The sequence below is a fragment of the Chanodichthys erythropterus genome, chromosome 20 (assembly GCF_024489055.1).
Source record: "Chanodichthys erythropterus isolate Z2021 chromosome 20, ASM2448905v1, whole genome shotgun sequence".
Taxonomy (NCBI): Eukaryota; Metazoa; Chordata; class Actinopteri; order Cypriniformes; family Xenocyprididae; genus Chanodichthys; species Chanodichthys erythropterus.
The window spans coordinates 9,739,713-9,761,330 of record NC_090240.1 but is presented as its reverse complement, the minus strand read 5'-3'; the positions used below and the strand labels follow the sequence as shown (position 1 = coordinate 9,761,330).

Sequence of the window (21,618 nt, the reverse complement as noted above, 5' to 3'; positions counted from 1 at the left end):
AAAGTCGGAATTGAGAGATAAACTTGCAATTGTAAGAAAAAAAGCCGTAATTGCGAGATATAAACTTGCAATTGCGAGAAAAAAGTCAGAATTGCAAGATGCAAACTTGCAATTGCGAGAAAAAAGTCAGAATTGCGAGATATAAACTTGCAATTGCGAGAAAAAAGTCAGAATTGCGAGATATAAACTTGCAATTGCGAGAAATAAAAGTTGAAATTGTGAGACATAAACTTGCAAAATCGGAATTTAGAGATATAAATTTGCAATCGCGAGAGAAAAGTCGTAATTGCGAGATATAAATTTGCAATTGCGAGAAAAAAGTCAGAATTGCGAGATTTAAACTTGCAATTGCAAGAAGAGAAGTCGGAATTGCGATATATAAACTTGCAACTGCGAGAAGAAAATTCGGAATTGCGAGATATAAACTTGCAAAGTCGGAATTGAGAGATAAACTTGCAATTGTGAGAAAAAAAGTCAGAATTGCGAGATATAAACTTGCAATTGCGAGAAAAAAGTCAGAATTGCGAGATATAAACTTGCAATTGCGAGAAATAAAAGTTGGAATTGTGAGACATAAACTTGCAAAATCGGAATTTAGAGATATAAACTTGCAATTGCAAGAAAAAAAGTCAGAATTGAGAGTTATAAACTTGCAATTAAGAGAAAAAAAGTTGTAATTGAGAGATACAAATTTGCAATTGCAAGAAAAAAGTCTGAATTACGAGATGTAAACTTACAATTGCGAGAAAAAAAGTCAGAATTGTGAGATAAAAAGTCGCAATTACCTTTTATTTTTTATTTCATGGCAGAAACAAGCTTCCATAAGTATGAGCTTGTTTACAGACATCCATTGCTGACATTTGTTGGTAACTGTTTGTCTCACCTGATGGTAATCTGAGATGTTTTGGCAAGCCTGACTGCACTCTTCAGCCCTGTGTATATCTGTCCCATCTCAATGGCTCCTTCCAATCCCACCAATTCCACACGTTTATCGCTCATGTCTGTTTGAAGACAGTCTTTTGAGTGTTTTGGATAACCTTAATATTAGTGCCCCTATTACACTTTTTCTGATATTTTTGTGAATGTAAAAGCTCTGCAAAGTTTCAAAGATCAAACTGCACAATAAATGGAGTTATTATCAGTTATGGTAATGTCCATTTATTTTCAATCACAACAGACTGGGCCATCTGACCAATCAGAGTAGAGCAGGCTCTCAGAAAGTAGTGGTTTAGAGAGACTGAATCCGAACTGTTTGAGACACTGTGAGAAAAGATGTGATGCTGCAGTGTATATTATGAGAAAATTAAAGTGTTTTTTGACCTGTAGGTAAACCTATTGTAGGTGACCTCTAAAACAAATTTAGGAACTTTTAAAATAGCATAATAGGGGCACTTTAAAAGTTTATTTCTATATATAACGAAACATACCTTGCGGGCTCACTTTTAAGACTTCAGGGTCTACTATGACCTCGGGCAAGTTCTGGTCCCCTCTGTCACTTTTTTTGGCTTCACCCCACAGGTTGGAGCCGCCGTGCATGCTGGGAATGTTGAGGACGGCGATTCCCTCCAGAGAAAGACTACTGAGATCCAACTGGTTCCCGCAACACTGGATAAGGCCAGACAGAGGTGCTGGAGTCAGTTCCGTTCCGTTTTCCATATTTAAAATTATTTCAAGCGGATACTTCTAACGTGCGTAAGCAGATTTTTAAGTAATGAATTGCATTTGCTTCATATTCTGAATGAATGGCCCTGATCTGGTAGATTGAAATGGGCCTGGCTTGAGCTCTGACAGACGACTAATACCAAAAGCAGGTTAATAACAGGTTTTATCACTCTAATGCCCTCACTGTGTTCATGCTTTTTAGTTGATGCTTTTTGATGGGCTTTCAGCACAAGGGAAGAAGGAACAAGGGTAGCTGCAATGATCAATAACCTCTTTGAACTCACATGGGAGTGTGATCTCTCTTTTTTTTTGTGTGAGGCATTTTTTCTTACCTCAATGGTGAGACACTCCTTGAGTTTTTTACAAGATGCTGAGATTGTCTCGGATGTGGCAAATTCAAAATACCAAAGTTTGTTCTTCATCCTGAAAGAAAGATATATATGCATGAAGTAGAAGCCACAAACTCATGCAAACCTTTTCAGGCTTGAGTTTTTTATAGTTTATGGTTTTGGTCATATGGTTCCTCCCAAATCAGAAATGGATGCTGCCAAGGCAAACTGCTTTTCAGGAGGAGTAATTAATCAAACGATTACAAATATACACTTCTATTCAAAAGATTAGGGTCAGTAAGATTTTTTTTTATGTTTTTGACAGAAGTCTCTTATTCTCACCAAGGCTGCATTTATTTGATCAAAAATGAAAGTAAAAACAGTAATATTGTGAAATATTATTACAATTTTAAAAAATTGTTTTCTATTTGAATATATTTTGAAGTGTAATTTATTCCTGTGATCAAAGCTGTATTTTCAGCATCATTACTCCAGTCTTCAGTGTCACATGATCCTTCACAAATCATTCTAATATGCTGATTTGTTCCTCAAGTAACATTTATTATTATTATCGATGTTAAAAATGGTTGTGCTACTTAATATTTTGTGGAAACTGAGAAATCTTACATAGCAATGTAAAAGTTTTGAGTCACTTTTGATTCATTTTAATGTGCCCTTGGTGAATTAATTAAATTTAATTTTTTAGTTAAAAAATATTTTTATCTTATTTAAAAAAATTAATGATTGACATAAAATCCACTGTTCAGAACCCATGTGCATTGTAATGGACATTAGATATATGCCCTGTATACAAACGCAGCATAATTATAAAAAGCCAATACTAAGTTATTGTCTCATACCATTAACTACTAAAATTAAGTGATGGATTTTGTGTATTTTTAAGAAAATATCGTAAAGAAATACTTATTGCTAAGTAGACCTGTTGCCTGTAGTGGGGTTCAGTGTGTGACATGCTCACCTGCTGTTAAACTTCTGTGGATGTTTCTCTCTCATAGTGTGGAAGCGGTGAGCAATGGAGGCATCCTGTTCCAGACACAGCCAAAACAGAGAGAATGATAAAAATACTATTAGTAAAATATTCTTTATTATTATAATTTGTATTTTTCTTTACAAATAACATATCATATTAGCAGAAAAAGCACAGAAAGAAAGAAAGTCTTGAAACTACCTTTAAAGGTAATTTATTAGACGATTTCAGATGAATGCTGTACTGTATGTGTCTTACCACTCCAATGGAGAAGTAGTTGTTGATGATTTCATAGGGAACAGGATCACCTCTCTCCTGACTGTCCTCCAGGGTCACTTGTATGCTCCAGCGATCCATCGGAACCACAGAACTGCCCTCAATGTCCTTCAAGATCCGGCCTAGATCCATCCCATCATAACCTACAGCATCATAACCGTGAGACACTAAATATAGACACACAGGAACATGTTCAAATTTCAAGTTCAGCTTCTGTCCTCACCTCCTCCCCACCGAAGACAGCGTGCAAGATCATTTCCTGTGCCAAGAGGAAGCACGGCCACCGGGGGGCGCACTGGCAGGTTGGCTTTATCTTTGAGGAATTGAAAAGAACAGTTGATTGAGAGTGAACTGAGAGCAAAACACATTCATACTGTTTCGCTGTGAGCGTCACAGAAAGTATGTTTCGTTTTAGTTTCCAACCTATAGCGTCAAGGATCCAGCCCACTGTGCCGTCACCGCCACAAACTAATATTCTAAAGTCCGGCAGATTTCTGAAAAAACATAACCTGGTTTGGAAACAGAAGATCACATAGATTACCACTCTGAGTTTCTACAAACTTCTGTTAAGGCATTATACACATTTTAAGACAATCCACATCTATGAAACATAAAATGTGGATGACATCATGCATTTTTTTTAATCTTTAGTCCATTTTTAATAGTTTTGTTTTCCACAAGTTCAACCAAGTGGATTCAGGGCACCAATAAATATTTCTATATGCTGAAATGGTAGTGATGTCCTTACCCTGGTCCTGGTCCACCATTGGAAAGGTTATAAACCTGCCGAGGATTCAACAAGTATTGGAATTTCCGAAGGACTCTATAAAAATACATATTTAGTGATTAAAAACTGCGATTTAAAATACACATATCTAACACATTCAATTAGATAATGGATGGATCGATGGATGTGTTCTCACCTCTCTCCCTGTTTACCGCCGCTTTTAGGATTTACAAACACCAAAAGAGGATGAGTGTCAGGAATTGGGTTTATCTATTTGGGGACAGGAAGCTGTGCTTTAGTTTCACTGCCGTCATTCAGTGCCTGTTGTCTCTGCCTGGTAAGGCAGCAGAAACATAAAAGAATGTCCATGCTGTGTCTTACCTGTAGTACCTGTCCATCAGGTGTAGTGTTGTGGTCACTGTCGTCACCTGCAACTGTACAGCCGTTCTTTATGCAGTTTTGCCTCTCCTAAGTGAGGAAACAAAGAACAAAATGTACAAGAATCACAAATAACCTGTTACCTATCTTCATAATGTTTTTAGTATAACAAAAAGGTGGTGTTGTGCTTTTGTGCAGCCACAGAGCTTTGCAGGCAATATTTATTATTTAATAAACCAGGAACATATTTTTAATCCATTTGTGGAAGCCTGAAAAAATGAAAAAATGTCTAGCACAGTGGTTCTCAACTTTTTTGACTTGAAGGCACCCCACTGTCTAACACAATAGGCCCCTTATGTAATAAAATATTATCAGAACTATATTATATCATATTATATTAATCTATATACAGACACTGATAAGCCAAAACTATGACCAGTCACAGGTGAAGCGAATATCACTGATCATCTCCTAACAAGGCTGCATATCAAAGGGTTAGTTCACCCAAAAATACAGTGGTTCTGAAAAAAAAAATGAGTACAGTGGTTCAATATTAATATTATAAAGTGACGAGAATATTTTTGGAGCGCCAAAAAAACGAAATAACGACTTATTTAGTGATGGCCATGAAGCATTGGAGCATAAATTAATCAGTGTATCGAATTATGATTCGGATCACGTGTCAAACTGCCAACGGCTGAAATCACGTGACTTTGACGCTCCGAACAGCAGATTCGACACACTGATTCATTTGTGCTCCGATGCAGTGTTTTGAAATCGGCCATCACTTTATAAGTCGTTATCTCGTCGCTTTATAATATCAATATTGAACCACTGTACTCACATGAACCGATTTAAATATGTTTTTAGTACATTTATGGATCTTGAGAGAGGGAGTGTCATTGCTCCCTATGGAGGCCTCACGGAGCCATCGGATTTCAACTAAAATATTTTAATTTGTGTTCTGGTGTGGAACGGCATGAGGATGAGTAATAAATGACAGAATTTTTGGGTGAACTAACCCTTTAAAGTCTTGGGTAGATTAGATGGTAAGCAAACAAGCAGTTCTCATAATCATGCAGGAGGAGTGACTTTGACCACTGGCCTAGAATTAATTTAATTAAATAAGTATAAATGAGTGTATTTTGCTGTATAGTATGGTTGCAAATACTGCAACTTGTATCCATGTTATTTACTGGGTCTTCCAGAGAGACTTTTGTTTGCATTACCTTGATGACGGGATAAATTGCCCATGGTGGTAAGATATGATCTCTGAAAGGGCCACAATCACATTCGAAGGGTTCCTGGGTTGCACACTCATCATGTCTCTAAATTATGACAGTAAAAAGTAATAAAAAATAATGAACCAGAGTGAATGACAAATTGACCTGCTTCATCCTGCCTCTGATATTGAGAGTGATATTTTATCAACAGTGATTTGTACCAAGTACACTTTAATCTCTTATTATATAAGGATTTTCAGTGACTGTAAAATGTAATGTAGCTTTTCAGAAAGTCCCAATCTCACCATGGTGTGACACCAGACACATCGTTTTCCAGTAAGACCGTGCAAACTCTTGATCTTCTTCTGACACCGGTCACACTTCCCAGAATCACAGTTTCCGCTCACCCAGTCATGGGCCGCAATCTGCATACAAACAAATGAGATGCACATTTGCAGTTTACATTTCCACTGTCCACTGGATGGCAGTACTAAAGAAAGAAGCTTATAGGAGATGCTTGAAGAGGGTCCCTTCTCCACTAGGCCCAATATGTAGGGTTTACAATAGAGAACCTTATTGAGACACCCTCATTACAAGACCTGGATAATGTTCACAGTTGAAAAGAAATAAAACATGCAGCCCATTTTTACACTATTTAAAGGAGATGAGCTCAGGGCCTTTTTGCCACACTTGCCAATGGCCAGTGACTTTACCAGCCATAAATATTTTTTACCAGTCATGAAACATAGATTAATCCTTATTAAAGTTACAAAAGTTATTCAGTCAAGAGCAATGAGTGACTGTCCTTTGTCTTTTGTTCTTTGATTAACATTAAAAATGTAGACAGCAGCAGGAATATTAGGCTGCTGTCACTTTAAGAGCTATTGCACAGATCCAGTATACTGATACACATGCGTATTAACTGTTTAGGTTCACGTAAGACATAACCGAGTATGTTTACAAGGATACTTGCCAAGATTGGCATTTTGATGTCATTTTGTTTGAATATGTCTGTTCAAGCACAACAAGGCATGAAAGAAAGCTCAATTCAGTATTCCCGTGTTGTCAGTGACTTTGTGCGCTTCGGATGTTTGCGCACAGAAAACATCCCACACAGCGTGCAACTAACAAACTGAGTTCCCTTTTGCATTTTCTTGAGCTTGAATATTTAAATTGGCAAGGCTTAAACTTTTGTGACGATGCAGCACAGTCCCGTCAGTTGTCCCGAGCATCATTTGTTCACATTCATGTTTTCACAATTTTGTTAGAATTCATAAAAATGTCACAGACTAACTGCTGATTGACACTGTTTCATATACCCGCCCAGATTTTTATTATAAATTTTAATTTTTATTTAAATTTTATAAATTATATAATTTTTTTTTTTGCTTTTATTAGTTTTATTTTATTTTATTTTAATTTTAGTTACTTTTTTATATATAAATTTATAAATTATTTAACATAAAGGTGGCACAAAACCATTTTTTATGTTTTATGCATATTGATTTTATGCTATTTACTGTTACTATGTCATACACTCCTTGGATGTTTAACAGTATTGGTTTTAAACTGAATTAAAAAATGAAAAGAAAAGAAAAGAGTACAGTGTACTTACCCCCGTCTCTTTCTTTGACATCACATATGTGCGGGTGCAAGGAGCCGGGTTTTTATTGGCACACCGGCCATGGACTGTGTATTTGCAGCCTGTGTATGATAGCGAATGGTTGTCATGCCAAACTGAGCAGAACTAAACATATGGGATCACTAGATTATGCATAACTATAATAATAATAATAATTTTTATTTGTATAGCACCTTTCCAGAGCTCAAGGATGCTTTACAATGTACATTTAACAAGGAAGAGATAATACAAGTAGAGTAGACAATGATGACAAACAATAGTTAGAAGACACAGTAAAGGAATATTATATGGACAGGGCAGCATACAGAAGAAAAGAATCAAGCACAACAAGAGACATAACATAACATAACATTCAGAGAATTATTAGTTAAATAATCAATAAATCAATCAATCCATCAATTCAGAGACATAACATTCAGAAAAGAAGTGAGTTGAGTATTGATTTAAATTCAGAAATATTATTAGCACAACAGAGTGAGCGGGGGAGAGAATTCCAGAGTTTTGGAGCAACAACACTGAATGATCTGCCCCCCACTGAAGAGAGGCGATGCCGAGGGACAACGACAAGGCAGGAGTCAGAGGAACGTAGTGAGTGATTCGGAGTATAGGGGATGAGCATGTTCCAAAGGTAAGGGGGAGCCAAGCCATGCAAAGATTTAAAAGCGAGCAGGAGAATTTTGAATTTAATATGGTAAGCAACTGAAAGCCAGTGAAGTTCATACAAAGTCGGGGTGATATGAGCAGAACATAGCTAACTACACAACTACAAAGCTAGGTAGATAACCACAAAACACATTGATACATTGGATTTCTGGACTGTATCTTGACAATTTCAGCATTTTAATTGTTAAAATGAAACATTTTATTGGCAGTCTGGAAATATTAATTGCATTTGCAAAACAATCTGTGAACCTTTCTTGCAAATTACCCAGAATTCCACTCACAGGTGCAGCAGAGACCCTGTTTGCGGAGCCCCAGCAGCATATTCTGACAGACGTTGCAGTACACAGGCTTGTTGAAATGTTTCATCCTCCACAGGTGCTGGCCATCTCTTTGGGTCATCTTGGGAAAACGGAAAAACAGGTTAGAGAACAGGTTATGTTTTTCTTGATACTGTAACTCAAATATGTTTTTTTGAGGCTAATGCTTTACATTCTTTTATGTGCCTCTAACCAGAGTGTTACTGTAGATACAAGGTAAAAAAAAAGGTAAAGAAACCGCTATGACAGAGTATGTAGCCTCATGACAAGAAAAATTTAAATTCTGTCATAATTCACTCACTCTCATGTCATTTCAAACCTGCGTGACTGACTTTCTTCTGTGAAACAGAAGAATTTAGATATTATAAAAAATGTTCACACGGTAAAAGTGTAACAGTAATATCTTACAATGATAATTCTGAATAAAAAAATTGTAAAAAAGCATTCCATATGACTTTTCCAGGTCTTCCGAGTTGAAGTCATCATTGAGTGATATTATCCCTCTCCAGTGAACTGTTAACCTGAGAACCACCGTGAACGATTACATTTACCATTATTCAGTGAAGTTTTGTGAGTGAAATCCAGTCATTTTAATAGGAATCCATGTGATTGAGAATTTTGCATGTGGGCGAAAGATTTCCCCAACACAGATTTTGCAACATACAAATTCATCACGTCGACCAACAGAAACGTGCATCCTGCAAAAATTCAGCCAAAATTTCACCATAAGTCACGATTCATGAACAATTTGTGATTCATGAACTAATCTGTTGGATCTGTGAACAAGATCAATGAAAACAATCGGATTGGGCTGTCAATTAATCGCGATTAATCGCATACAAAATAAAAGTTTGAGTTTGCCTAATATATGTGGGTGTACTGTGTGTAATTATTATGTATATATAAATACAAACACGTTCATGTATATTTTAGAAATATTTACAAGAATATTTATTTATATTTTTATATAATAATTTATATTATATATAAATAAAAATATTTTGTACATAAATAACATATTTCTCTTAAATATATACATTAATTTGCATGTATTTCTATATACATATTAATTACACACATTACTCACACATATATTAGGCAAACTCAAACTTTTATTTTGTATGCGATTAATCGCGATTAATCATTTGACAGCCCTACAATTGGATAATTTATTCACAGATTCGGTTCTTGAGTTCAATTCTCTGGATGGAAAGTTTGATAAATCCTCACAAAACTCTTTCATATGTCTTCAGAAGACTTGGAATAAACTGCTTGAGTCACATGAACTACTTTGATAGTGCTTTTTGGTGCTTTTTGCCATTTTTATCTTAATGACATGAAATGCATTCATCTATTAAAGAAACAGATGACGACTTAACCGTAAATAAAATGATAATCAGTGCAAAGTGTTTTTAACCACTGTCGGTGACTCACACAAGTGTCGTCTTGTTTATTTCACATTGTTTCCTTATCTTACACCTACTGGCTAATTTTTTTATTAATTCAGCGGCTGGCTGAAGGTGGTTAGGGTGGGCTGAGGACATTGACTCATGCATTCACATCAGATAATTATTAATAATGCATAATATTATTGGTTTGGATGACTCAGGCGGGAACTTCAGGCAGCCGAACAGGGGGTCAGAAACTGTAGCCCACACAACCATGCTGTAACTGTGCCCAATGGCTCAGCATAGCCCTCGTGCGTTGCTTGGGCAGGTAGAAATAGCACACGGGGAAGTCCCTGGCTTTGATACATGGTTGAGCATGACCATGCTACAAAGCTCTGGATCACAAACGCAAGACAGTCGGGAATATGAGTTTAACATGACTAAATTCATGTCAGCTTTCTGTGTTCAAAACAATCTATGTGATCTGTGTGTAACTGACTGTTACTGCTGGTGTTAACAACGAATTACTTGTAATAGTAACTTCCGCATTGACTTTGTGTATGTGGTTTAACTGTGAAGTATACTTATATTTATTTTTAGTGTGAAAGTGACATTAGCTTAGCATTTATTGGGTTGAACTTTGGTTTTTTTATATTTAGGTGTATTTAGTCATGGAAAAAAAGCTGCTGTTAACTCTGTGGCTTCTCTCCAGGTCATGCACTGGCACAGTGTTGACAGACAGAGGAGTCTCGGGAGTTAGACGGCTTATGTTGCCCCTCCGGAGGAGTGTGAAGCCAGCTACTGCTATAGTGTTACTTGCTGGATGCTAGCATGAGCTTGCATTCTAAAGCTGCAAAGTGGCTTGTGTGAAAAAAATGCATGTCAGGGATATTCTGAATGCATGTTTATTTTAATGAGATGTTATATAAAGTAGATCCTATACATGGCATGCTAATGAGATTCAAAGGATATCAGGTTTGCAAAGATTCACAAATCTATTTGCATCACACTGCTGGTATGTGTTTTGCTTCCTTCTGGTTGGGAACCACCACAGACATATGTTGTAATGTTTAGATTTTTAGAAAATCAATATGTGTTTATCACTGAAAAATTCTTACCTCGGTTTCACAGACAAGGCTTAAGCTAGTCCTAGACTAAAATGCATGTTTGAGCTGTTTCAACTGAAAGAAACTTGTACTGATATATCTTAAAATATGTCAGTGCCATTGTTTTGTCTCAAGATTCACACCAGTCATGTTTTTTTTATAAGGTAGGTTTATAAAAGCTAACTAAATACCCTTATTGAACTAAGACCTAATCCTGGCTTAGTCTAAGCCCTGTCTGTGAAACCAAGTTTTAAATCTGCCCCCACCCCCGATCATGAATATATGGCCAAAATATGTGGACACCATCCATACATGTAAAAAAAAAAAAAAAAAAATATAATGAAAAATGGAACAAAAATTAAATATAAAAATATAAAAATAATAATATAAATAAAAAAATAAAATAAAAATAATAAAATTTATATATATATAAAATTTAAAATAAAAATATTGCTAATGTTGGTTGTGCATATAAGCAAGTCTTAGAAGTATAGAAGTATGCAAGCTTGTCTTAGAAGTGTCACTGTTGCACCAGGGTTTAAATAAATTAATTAAACATGATTAAACATGACCTTCAGAAATTATTCTAATATGATAAATCAAATTGAACATAAAAAAATAATAAAATAAATTAATGAAATAATCAAATTTAAATGTAAATAAAATGCAAAATACTTCTACTGTGTATTTGATCATGTGTGTGTGCATGCAAGCAAGCATGTGTTAGAACTTAGAAGTGTCAATGTAGCTTACACCAGTGCAAAGTCAGCAGGCCTTTGGTGTAATATGGTGAGGCTGAGCGACACTACAAAACCAGATGTGTCCTTAGATAGACAGAGCGCAATAAATACATACTAAATTCTACATTGTTTCTTTCCTTCTGAGCAGTGTAATCTGAGGTAAAGTCTTGTACACTCCAAAAATAGCACTGCAGCTCTCTTGACTTTGCATCTGAATCTGTGTGAGAATCTGTTCTTACCTTCAGTCCCAGTAAAACCAGTAGCGGGACGTTATTCATTCCCCCCTCCACCCATTCCTGTAATGACACTGTTCCACTGCTATCTGCGTCAATGGCTGTCATCATATCCTTCAGCACCTGAGAACAAGCACAATGTGCAATGAGAATGTACATGTTTTTGTATTAGTGTATTTCTGTTGTAACATGTACATGATGTAACTAAATGATTACCTCAGGGAATCATTTGAATTATAAAGGAGCAACTTTATGCAAATACATCTTGTCAGAATAATTTTTTCCCTTCCTTACTTTGCTTCATTACAAGTTGATTCATGCAATATGAGAGAGGAATTTCTCTTCAGCAGGGTGTGGTTAAGATGGAAAATGTCACGACGAGCGCAGAGGCATTTCACTTCTTCTCGGCAAATGTTACACACGCACAAACAAAATACAACTCACAGGCCTCAGTTCAGACACATCCCAACCGAGGTAATCTGCTGCATGCATCATCTGGGCAATAATGCGGTCCACTTCCTGTTTCATAGAAACATGACATACAGATGTAATTTGAGTATGATGATTCACTTTTGTGATAAAATGAGGAATTGGTAGTGGATTACTTTTCAGGCTAAGACCACCTACCGAACTGTCCAGAACACCGTTGCCATCTCTGTCATAGAGTCTAAAGGCAACTGTGAAGGGAAAAACATGGGGACGTATTGCAAAGTTGTCAACGATCATTAGATATAGTTGAAATGGCAAAAAAAGAGATTTACATTCTAGTTTGTCCCTGGGCTGCCCATCTTCCAGGAGAGAGAAATAACAGGATACATCCTTCAGAAAGACTTCCCCTTAGAGAGAAATCATTTGTTTCATTAGTTTAATTATATTAAACAGGACTTTTTAAGTGTTGTTAAAAATAAATAATTATTGTTTTAGAGAATGAACTGATATTCATTTAAAAAATGAAAATCAAACTATGATAAAAAGGGTTTAAATAAATAAACATGATTCCCAGTATTTTGACCAAATCTGTTGATTCACTTGCAGATTTGTTTATACATGTACAGTATCATTCAAAAGTTTGGTGTCGTTATTTTCACCAAGGTTGCATTTATCTGTTAAAAAATACAGTAAAAAAAGAGTAATATTGTGAAATATTAGTACAATTTAAAATAACTGTTTTCTATTTTTACTAGATTTCATTTTATTCCTGTGATGGCAAAGCTGAATTTTCATCATCATTACTCCAGTCTTCAGTGTCACATAATCCTTCAGAAATCATCACACTGCTTAATATTTTTGTGTAAACTAACATTTTTCAGGATTATATGATGAATAGAAAGTTCAAAAGAACAGTGTTTATTTATAACATTATAAATATCTTTATTGTCACTTTTCTTTAATTTAATGCATCTTTGCTGAAAAAAACCCTGACACCCCCCCCCCATATTTGTATGTACATATACATATACAAGCATATACCCACTGTTTTCATCTGATTTTGCCGACTCTGAGTTCTGGAAGGATTTGAACAGTCGCTGGCACAGATTAGTTGGGAAGTCCTCCACCTCCAAATATGTCTTCAGAAAGAGCCGGAAACCTTCCTCATCAATGCACTAAAAGAATACGAAGGAGATTAATCATTTTTGACAATGAAAGATGAGTGTGCTACATTAAAAGCTTTTATGCATTTAAGGAACACATACACAAATATAAAAAAAAAACTATTCACACAAATAGTGTTTTGAATATATCATTGGGCTTTTTAATAACATCTATTTTGGTGATCATTCAGAAGGCACACATTATTGGAAACTAATAAAGTCACTGGAACTTTCTCAAGGGGATGTCATTGAGAACCAATTAGATTCTGCACTACAAACCTAATCCTAGTTCTAACAGTGCCTGCTGTTCCTGTCCTAGTTCTTAACAGAGAAAAAAAACAGCAAGATGTATTCAAACTTCAAAGGCCTCAGGATACTGCTGTTCTATCTGGAGTAAAAAGAGGAAAAGCAAGGCTAAATTCACATACTCCTCCCATTCTGACATACATAAGATTTCCATGACATCATTCAGTGTTTATTTTTGTTTTAGGTACCCAACACAAGCAAAATATAAAGCTCAGAATGAGACAAACACACAATTCTGAAACAAAACTCTGAGAGCCAAGTCAGCACACAGTCAGCTGAAAAAGTGCACAGATCAGGTATACTGAGCAAATCTTTGCCACATGAGCCTGTCTGAATAGCAAATCTTTAAGAGCTACAATTTCATGACTTCTGAGCAGCCTCTTCCCATTTTACACTGCACTTCCTGTTGCTTATTTATTACAGTTGTCATTGGAACCATTAAACTTAGGCTTAGGGTGCATAGCTTGTCACGCATTATTACTCTGGACAAGGATGAACAATTTATTGAAGACAAAATATAAATAATAATAATAATAAAAAAGTATAATAATACATATAATAAAATAATAAAGCTTGCATATATTTTGTAAGTGTTTTATCATATTTGATACATCAGGCTTTTATGGCCCATACAGTATGATATAGGGAGAATATGGAACTCACAATTAAGGAAGAAAAAAACTGTTTTATTCAAAGGCCCAAACTGAGCAAAAATATGCAATATGGTGCAGATTCTGTTATTTTTATGGCCAAAAATTAAGATGAAATTCTGATAGCTTGTAATGTAAATCAATGAGATATTTATAACCGTATACAAGGCTAATTGTATAAAATGCATATAAATATCAGTTGCCACTTCATATCTCCAAATACTTTGTTTTAATAAGATGATATTTTAAAAGATTAGTTCACTTTGAAATGAAAATTAGCCCAAGCTTTACTCCCCGTCAAGCCATCCTAGGTGTATATGACTTTCTTCTTTCTGATGAACACAATCAGAGAAATATTAATAAATATCCTGACGCATCCGAGCTTTATAATGGCAGTGAATGGGGTTCACGAGAATGAGCTGAAGAAAGTGCTTCCAAGTATAATATGTAGCTTCTGCCAGACCGCCTTCCATATTGAAGTTACGAAGAAAGTAAACTGCTGTCACATCAGTTACACTTTTTCAGTAAGTTGAACAGGGAAGGCATAGGACGTAGCGTAAGCTTTGTGAACTGCGAGAGTTTTACACTTTCTCCGTATGTTGAATACGGAAGGCGGCTTGTGCGGAGGCTAGATATTTTACTTCATAACTTGTTAAATATGGATATTCTTTTACACAAACGCATCGATTCGATTCAGAAGGCCTTTATTAACCCCCCGGAGCTGTGTGGAGCACATATTTATGATGGATGGATTTGGATGGAAGCACTTTCTTCAGCTCATACTCATTGATCCCTATCACTGCCATTATAAAGCTTGGATGTGTCCGGATATTTATTAATATTTCTGTGATTGTGTTCATCAGAAAGAAGAAAGTCATATACACCTAGGATGTCTTGAAGGTGAGTAAAGCTTGGGCTAATTTTCATTTCAAAGTGAACTTATCCTTTAATGCTTTATGATCAAAGCTCTGTAGTTTTTATTGTGGGGAGCAAAACATATAATTCAATGCAATATTTTGATGATGTACAAATAAATGTTCCTCACAAAAGCCTATTGTATCATATTTAATTCTGACACTTTAACATGATTCTTCCAAAAAGAAAAATCATTAAAGATCACAAAAAAAAATAAAAAATGTACCATGACCTGAAGAACATTTTTAAAAAATTATACTAAAGTTCCTTTTACTTTATCAGAGGGCTCAAGGCATATAGATGATTGTAAACAACAGTGTTTTTTTTCAGTAAAGTTGATCATGTTACTAATTTAAAGGCCTTACAAATTCATTATTTTATAAGGTTAAATCATATAGCTTTTTTTGCCAACAAGTTGAAAAACAAGTGAAATAATCTCTTCAATTTATGTCATAATGACTTGTGAATGAGCTTTGACTCAGGCCACCCAGATACCCTAATAAACGCAGAGCGACACTATAAAAATCATATAAAAATGGAAAATGCTACTAAAATCAGTATTGAGGGACACACAACACTCAGTGACTAAGCAGGTACACTCTGAATCGTCCAGCTTATGAGCTCTGATATGCTTAACCAGACGTGAAGTGATTCACATTACAGAGATGGATGGATCTGTTCATGGGTAATTGGACTAAGATGCTGTAAAAGCAGAGTGCTGACAGTTGGTCCCTGGCAGCCTGTTCACTCACCTCTCCATGTCTGTACTTGGCTAACCTGCCATCTGCATTGAATTCCTTTAACACATCTTTTACTTTTAGACTGCAGTCTGCAGAGCGATAGACAGGGTGAGAGAGAGGGGGCAGAGAAGGAGAGAAAGAAAAAAATGGACAGGATGACATTTTGACACAATTAACCACAGACATCACACCTTTTAATGAACTGTATCTGCATTAACTTTATGCGACAAATAAGCTAAGCAGAAACTCAGTACATACTTAGGCAAATACCTACAACACCTTACTGTATTAAAATCTCAATCGTGCATAAAATGCATGGATGGAGCTGGAGCAACCAAGGTTTTGCTACTTAACATGACCCTGTTAGCCCCTGCTGGTCAGATGCAACAACTACAGGACATGACTGCAAAAATTATGTTACTTTATTGATAAATGTTGTCAAAATATTTTTTTTTAAATGCAAAATTTAAGTAAAAATATATCATAGTATGGTTTATATATATTGAGTTCTCTGGGAATTCAACCCATGACTTTGGCATTACTAGCCCCACATACTATCAAATGAGGTACAAAAACATATTTATTTCTTAGTAAACTTCTAGTTTTTCTTTGCAGAAGTTGGTTACATCGCTCAAACCAAAATATTAGTGATTGTAATACTTTGACCAATATGTTAAGCTTATATGACAAGAACATGAAAATGTACTGCATAGTAGCAATGAGGCTTGTACATTATTAATAATACTACTGTAATAATACTGAATTATTCTGTGATCTCAACATATCAAATTTAAAAGAGGACCTATTATGCTTTTTTATATTTTCAACTTTCTTTAGTCTGTAATGTTGCTATTTGAACATCTGCAAAGATACAAAGTATTACTGACAGACTGGGTCGAGAGGTGCTGCAACAATATAAAATTTGTGATTTTGTTTTTAAACATTCAAGCATGAACTATTCTAGTGGATCCCCAAAACTAAATCCAGTCACTGTAAAAGAGCATAATATGGCTTCTTTAGATTTGAGATGTTGGTAAGAAACTTAAAGGATTAATTCACTTCTATAATTTTCACTTGATAATTTACTCTCCCCCATGTCATTCAAGATGTTCATGTCTTTCTTTCTTCAGTCGAAAATAAAATTAAAGTTTTTGAGGAACACATTCCAGGATTTTTCTCCATATAGTGGACTTTAGTGGGGTTCAACAGGGTGAAGGTCCAAATCAAAGGGCTTCAAAGAGATCTACACAATCCCAGATGAGGAATAAGGGTCTTATCTAGCGAAACGATTGGCCATTTTTAAAACAAATTAAAATGATATACATTTTAACCACAAATGCTTGTATTGCACTAGCTCTGCGACCTGCACACATGACGTAATCATGTTACAAAGGTCACGCATGACGTAGGTGAAAGTACAGATCCAGTGTCTACAAAGGGAATGTGCAAAGATTAGGCCAAATGCCCTTTACAAAAAAAGGATTTTGTAGTCAAATGATTTTGAAGAAGTTGGAGGAGAAAATTAGATGTAGTTTTTCCTCCACCGCAGAACTTCTGCCTATGTCACGCTTGATCTTTCTAACTGAAACTGCAATTTGGACCTTCAACCCGTTGAACCCTGCTGAAGTCCACTATATGGAGAAAAATCCTGGTATGTTTTCATCAGTAATCATAATTTCTTTTCAACTGAAGAAAGAAAGACATGGACATCTTGTATAACATGGGGGTGAGTAAACTATCAGGAAATTTTTATTCTGAAGTGAACTAATCCTTTAATGTTGATTTTTATCAAAGTGAAATCATTTTAGTAACATTATCAGTATCTGAATGGTGTCAATCAAATCGAATCAGTATTTTCCACCACTAGTTATGGATCAAATATTTATGCAAGTGAAAAATTGAAGTAAACCGGGCTGACAGACGTCTTGGATGCACACGACTGGCATGTTATTTCGACCCTTAGAATAAAGTGTCATTTCGCACTTAAGGACTGAGAGTGAGTCATGGTTTGTAATGATGCCGAGCATTTAGTGAGAGTGGGAGGGATGTGTGGGCATCACAGACTCACAGTCAATGTACTGCTGAAGCTGGATGAAGTCTATGGGCCTCAGCTCTCTGTCATCCGACTCGCCCGGGTCTGACATCACGCCAGAGCCTCTGAATAACACTGAAAGAGTGAAAAGGAAAGGTTGGTGAGAGGAAAACAGACAGATGAAAGCCAAATCCATCTTTACTTTTGATGCAGTTTTCATGCACTTAAAGCAAATAGAAAACCCTCAACACACAAATGGCATTAAGACAAGAAAATCTGAGAACTAGACACATTAATGGAAATACAATGAATGCACATTGCTGTCAGTCTCGTAACATCCCCTCTGGCACATACCATAAATTCTTTTAAAATGTTTTTGCATGAATAACATTGATACTAATGTTGATATTATGTATGATACTAAAATTTTCCATGAACATGGTGAAATATTTTATAAAAGAAAGTAACAATTGAAAGTTCACCTTTAGACCTTCTGGTGTCTGAAAGGTTATTTTTTCTTCTTTAAGGCTGAGCAAAGACTTTAAATGTGTCCGAATAATTTGTCATTCAAATCTTACAATGTGTTTCTTTTTTTCTATTATGAAAGGAATTTATAGTGTTGCTAAATAAAGACATCTTGATTTTATTCATGCATGAAAAAATAAAAAGCCCTGTACAGTCACTTACACCATACAAGAATTTGATTTCATTTTGGATTTTATAAAAAAAGTGTATTTTTTATTTTTATTCAGCAATGATTCATTAAATTGATCATAAGTGACAGTAAAGACAGTTATTACAAAAATAATTCTATTTTAAATAAATGCTGTTTAAACAAAAATGTTAGGCAGCACAACAACGTTTCTTACATTGATAATAATAATAATAATAATAATAATAAATGTTTCTTGAACACCAAATGAGCATATTAGAATGATTTCTGAAGGATCATGTGACTGATGACTGGAGTAATGATGCTTAAAATACAGCTTTGCATCACAGGAATAAATTACATTTTAAAATACATTCAAATAGAGAACAGTTCTTTTAAATTGTAATAATATTTCACAATATTACTGTTTTTACTGTATTTTTGATCAAATAGGTGCAGCCTGGGTGAGCATAACATACTTTCAAAAACATAAAAAAAAAACAAAAAAAAAACTTATAGACCCCAAACTTATTCATTTATTTATTTGCTTTAATTTAAAAAAATATTTAAAATTTTATTTTATTTTTATATTTGCAAAATGATCTATAAATTAATAATATGAACATTGTTTTTGACATTAGACACTATAAAGTATGCCAGCCTGGCTGTATGTAAATCAGCATGTCACATTAACCCCTAATTTACATACTGTCACTGTGACATGCTCAAAAAAACAAAACTATGCGAACAGAAAACAGCAAACGTGCACTGCTCATGGTCACATGACTACCAAACAATTTGTGTTCCCGAATAAAATATTAATCTTATGTTTTTATGTATGACACCAATGGAATGCTGACAGAAAATAGTTTAAGAGTCATATATTCATGTACGTCTATGCATAACATAAAAAAAAATGTTCCATGTCAGCTGACAAGACCAAAAAAGAAAGTGTGTACATAGCATTGGTTCAAGGACCTATGGCTGAAAGAGACAAAATCTCTCTTTTTGTGTGTGTGTATTGTACAGAAACACTGTTTCTGGGTCTCATCTGTAATGGAAAATGGATCAGCACTCTCATTAAGGAAAAAGGCTGTCCAGGGAGATTAGCATGCTAGTGCCAGACTAAAGTTTTTCTTCCTATGCACATTCATTAAGGTGTCTTCAAACTTTTTAACAGAAGCCAAACAGCTTAGATGGAGAATAAATGGGTGACCTACTTAAAGCAAGTGTTATGTCTACAGATCTTCTTTTGTGTGTGTGTGTGTGTGTGTGTGTGTAGAATTAATAATAGTAGCCAGAGTAAAAGCCATAATAGTGATTCTCCACTTGTCTGTGAACATAGAAAATCAGCCACATATTTAAAGCCAACAAACAAACATATGCAAAGTTCTAGTTCGAACATCAGGAGGAGTTCCTTAACCTAACCTCTAATGGAAGTTTGTCAGCATGAAAAAAAAAAAAAAAAAAAAAAAAAAACAGAACAAGGGTACAATCCAATTTAATGGCAGTTTACGTTCATCCTAGAATGAAAGAGCTCGAAAACTCTGATAGGACAGAAAAAGCAGAGAGAATGAAGCCCATACACCCACTCATCTCATGTGAGCTAACAAAGGGTCATACCGTTCTCAGTTAATTCCCTCAAAAGGTTAGTGTCGTTGCCTAGGAACTTTGTTTGTGTTGCCTATTCGGTGTATATATGGGTGGGTGGGTGTGAGTGTGTGAGAGAGAAAGTTGGGAGAACAGAAGCAATACTTTTCTGATGTTCAGCGGAAGCTATAGCCGGTGCATGACAGACTATTTTACATACACACTGCAGTCTTATCAATCATTCCTGACAGATAAAAGGAAACATACATTTTTAACTTTACATTTATTTATGTATAGTTCAGTCATGACAACTGTGTGGATTTTATTATGTAAATATTATATAATGATATTATAAATAATAATAATAATAATAATATTATAAAATTGATATAATGTATAAAATATAATGTACATAGGGTTGGCCTTGGCGGACTAGACTGCTGCTGCTCCAGAGCAAGTACGACATGCTTCTGCTAAATGCTCAGAACATAAAATGAAGGGAAACATGCTGCTGCTGCTAGAGAGAGGGAGACCCCCTACAGCAGATCTAGGCAGGTGGTGCTGGGGAGGCAGAGGGACAGAATAAGAATTTGCATAGCGCGCAGAGATATTCATTTGGATGCGTCCAAAAATGTTTGGCTGAGAAGGTTACATTAAACAAACCAATCAGAATGCAAATAGAGTTGATCTTAAAAGTCATGCTTTTCTAACAGATAATCTTCTGAAAAACAAAAAACACGTGAAACAAAAGTACATTTAGTTGTGTAATTTTATCAAATGTCCAATAATACCTCATAAATCAATTTGTTTTAATGGCACATTCAAATTCAAATAGATAAATCTAATGGAGAAATGTCAAGGTCATATTTTGTATTTTGACTTGATTTTGCATTAATTAACATTTTTGCATTATTTTCATGTCACATTCTTGTTCTAATTTAAAATCTGTGAAAAAAATCTCATTCTTATTAATGTAATATAGTTGAAAATAAAAAATAATTTGGTAAAATCAGCATTAATTAAATTCAGTATAAAAATACTTTTGTGATTATTCTTACAAATATACTTTACAAGTTAAAGGATTAGTTAACTTTGAAATGAAAATTAGCCCAAGCTTTATTCACCCTCAAGCCATCCTAGGTGTATATGACTTTCTTCTTTCTGATGAACACAATCGGAGAAATATTAATACATATCCTGACTCATCCGAGCTTTATAATGGCAGTGAACGGGGTTCACTGCCATGAGCTGAAGAAAGTGCCTCCATCCACATCCATCCATCATAAATATGTGCTCCGCACAGCTCCGGGGGGTTAATAAAGGCCTTCTGAAGAGTAGCGATGTGTTTGTGTAAAAAAAATAAATAAATACATATTTAACAAGTTATGAAGTAAAACATATAGCTTCCACTGGACCACCTTCCGTATTCAACGTATGAAGAAAGTGTAACTGATGTGACGCCAGTTTAC

The 21,618-nt window shown here is 35.1% G+C and overlaps 1 protein-coding gene across 2 annotated transcripts in view; it reads right to left on the bottom strand.

Moving 5' to 3' along the window:
• dgkaa (diacylglycerol kinase, alpha a) overlaps positions 1 to 21,618 on the bottom strand; it is a 40,530-nt gene that overhangs the window by 3,815 nt on the left and 15,097 nt on the right. Inside the window, exons 2-22 of one of the 2 annotated variants that reach the window (XM_067371532.1) lie at positions 17,944 to 18,042; positions 15,888 to 15,964; positions 13,147 to 13,276; positions 12,434 to 12,508; positions 12,300 to 12,349; positions 12,117 to 12,191; positions 11,679 to 11,795; positions 8,170 to 8,287; positions 7,199 to 7,287; positions 5,889 to 6,008; positions 5,590 to 5,688; positions 4,364 to 4,450; positions 4,179 to 4,252; positions 4,004 to 4,078; positions 3,679 to 3,764; positions 3,479 to 3,568; positions 3,238 to 3,398; positions 2,971 to 3,035; positions 1,995 to 2,085; positions 1,428 to 1,605; positions 884 to 1,001 (exon numbers count right to left, since the gene is read on the bottom strand). In XM_067371532.1, the coding sequence (XP_067227633.1) occupies positions 884 to 1,001; positions 1,428 to 1,605; positions 1,995 to 2,085; positions 2,971 to 3,035; positions 3,238 to 3,398; positions 3,479 to 3,568; positions 3,679 to 3,764; positions 4,004 to 4,078; positions 4,179 to 4,252; positions 4,364 to 4,450; positions 5,590 to 5,688; positions 5,889 to 6,008; positions 7,199 to 7,287; positions 8,170 to 8,287; positions 11,679 to 11,795; positions 12,117 to 12,191; positions 12,300 to 12,349; positions 12,434 to 12,508; positions 13,147 to 13,276; positions 15,888 to 15,964; positions 17,944 to 18,019 (2,051 nt within the window). In that variant the 5' untranslated portion in view covers positions 18,020 to 18,042. Of the gene's footprint in view, positions 1 to 883; positions 1,002 to 1,427; positions 1,606 to 1,994; positions 2,086 to 2,970; positions 3,036 to 3,237; positions 3,399 to 3,478; positions 3,569 to 3,678; positions 3,765 to 4,003; positions 4,079 to 4,178; positions 4,253 to 4,363; positions 4,451 to 5,589; positions 5,689 to 5,888; positions 6,009 to 7,198; positions 7,288 to 8,153; positions 8,288 to 11,678; positions 11,796 to 12,116; positions 12,192 to 12,299; positions 12,350 to 12,433; positions 12,509 to 13,146; positions 13,277 to 15,887; positions 15,965 to 17,943; positions 18,043 to 21,618 lie in introns of those variants that run through there. The other variant, XM_067371533.1, reaches the window with a different exon arrangement.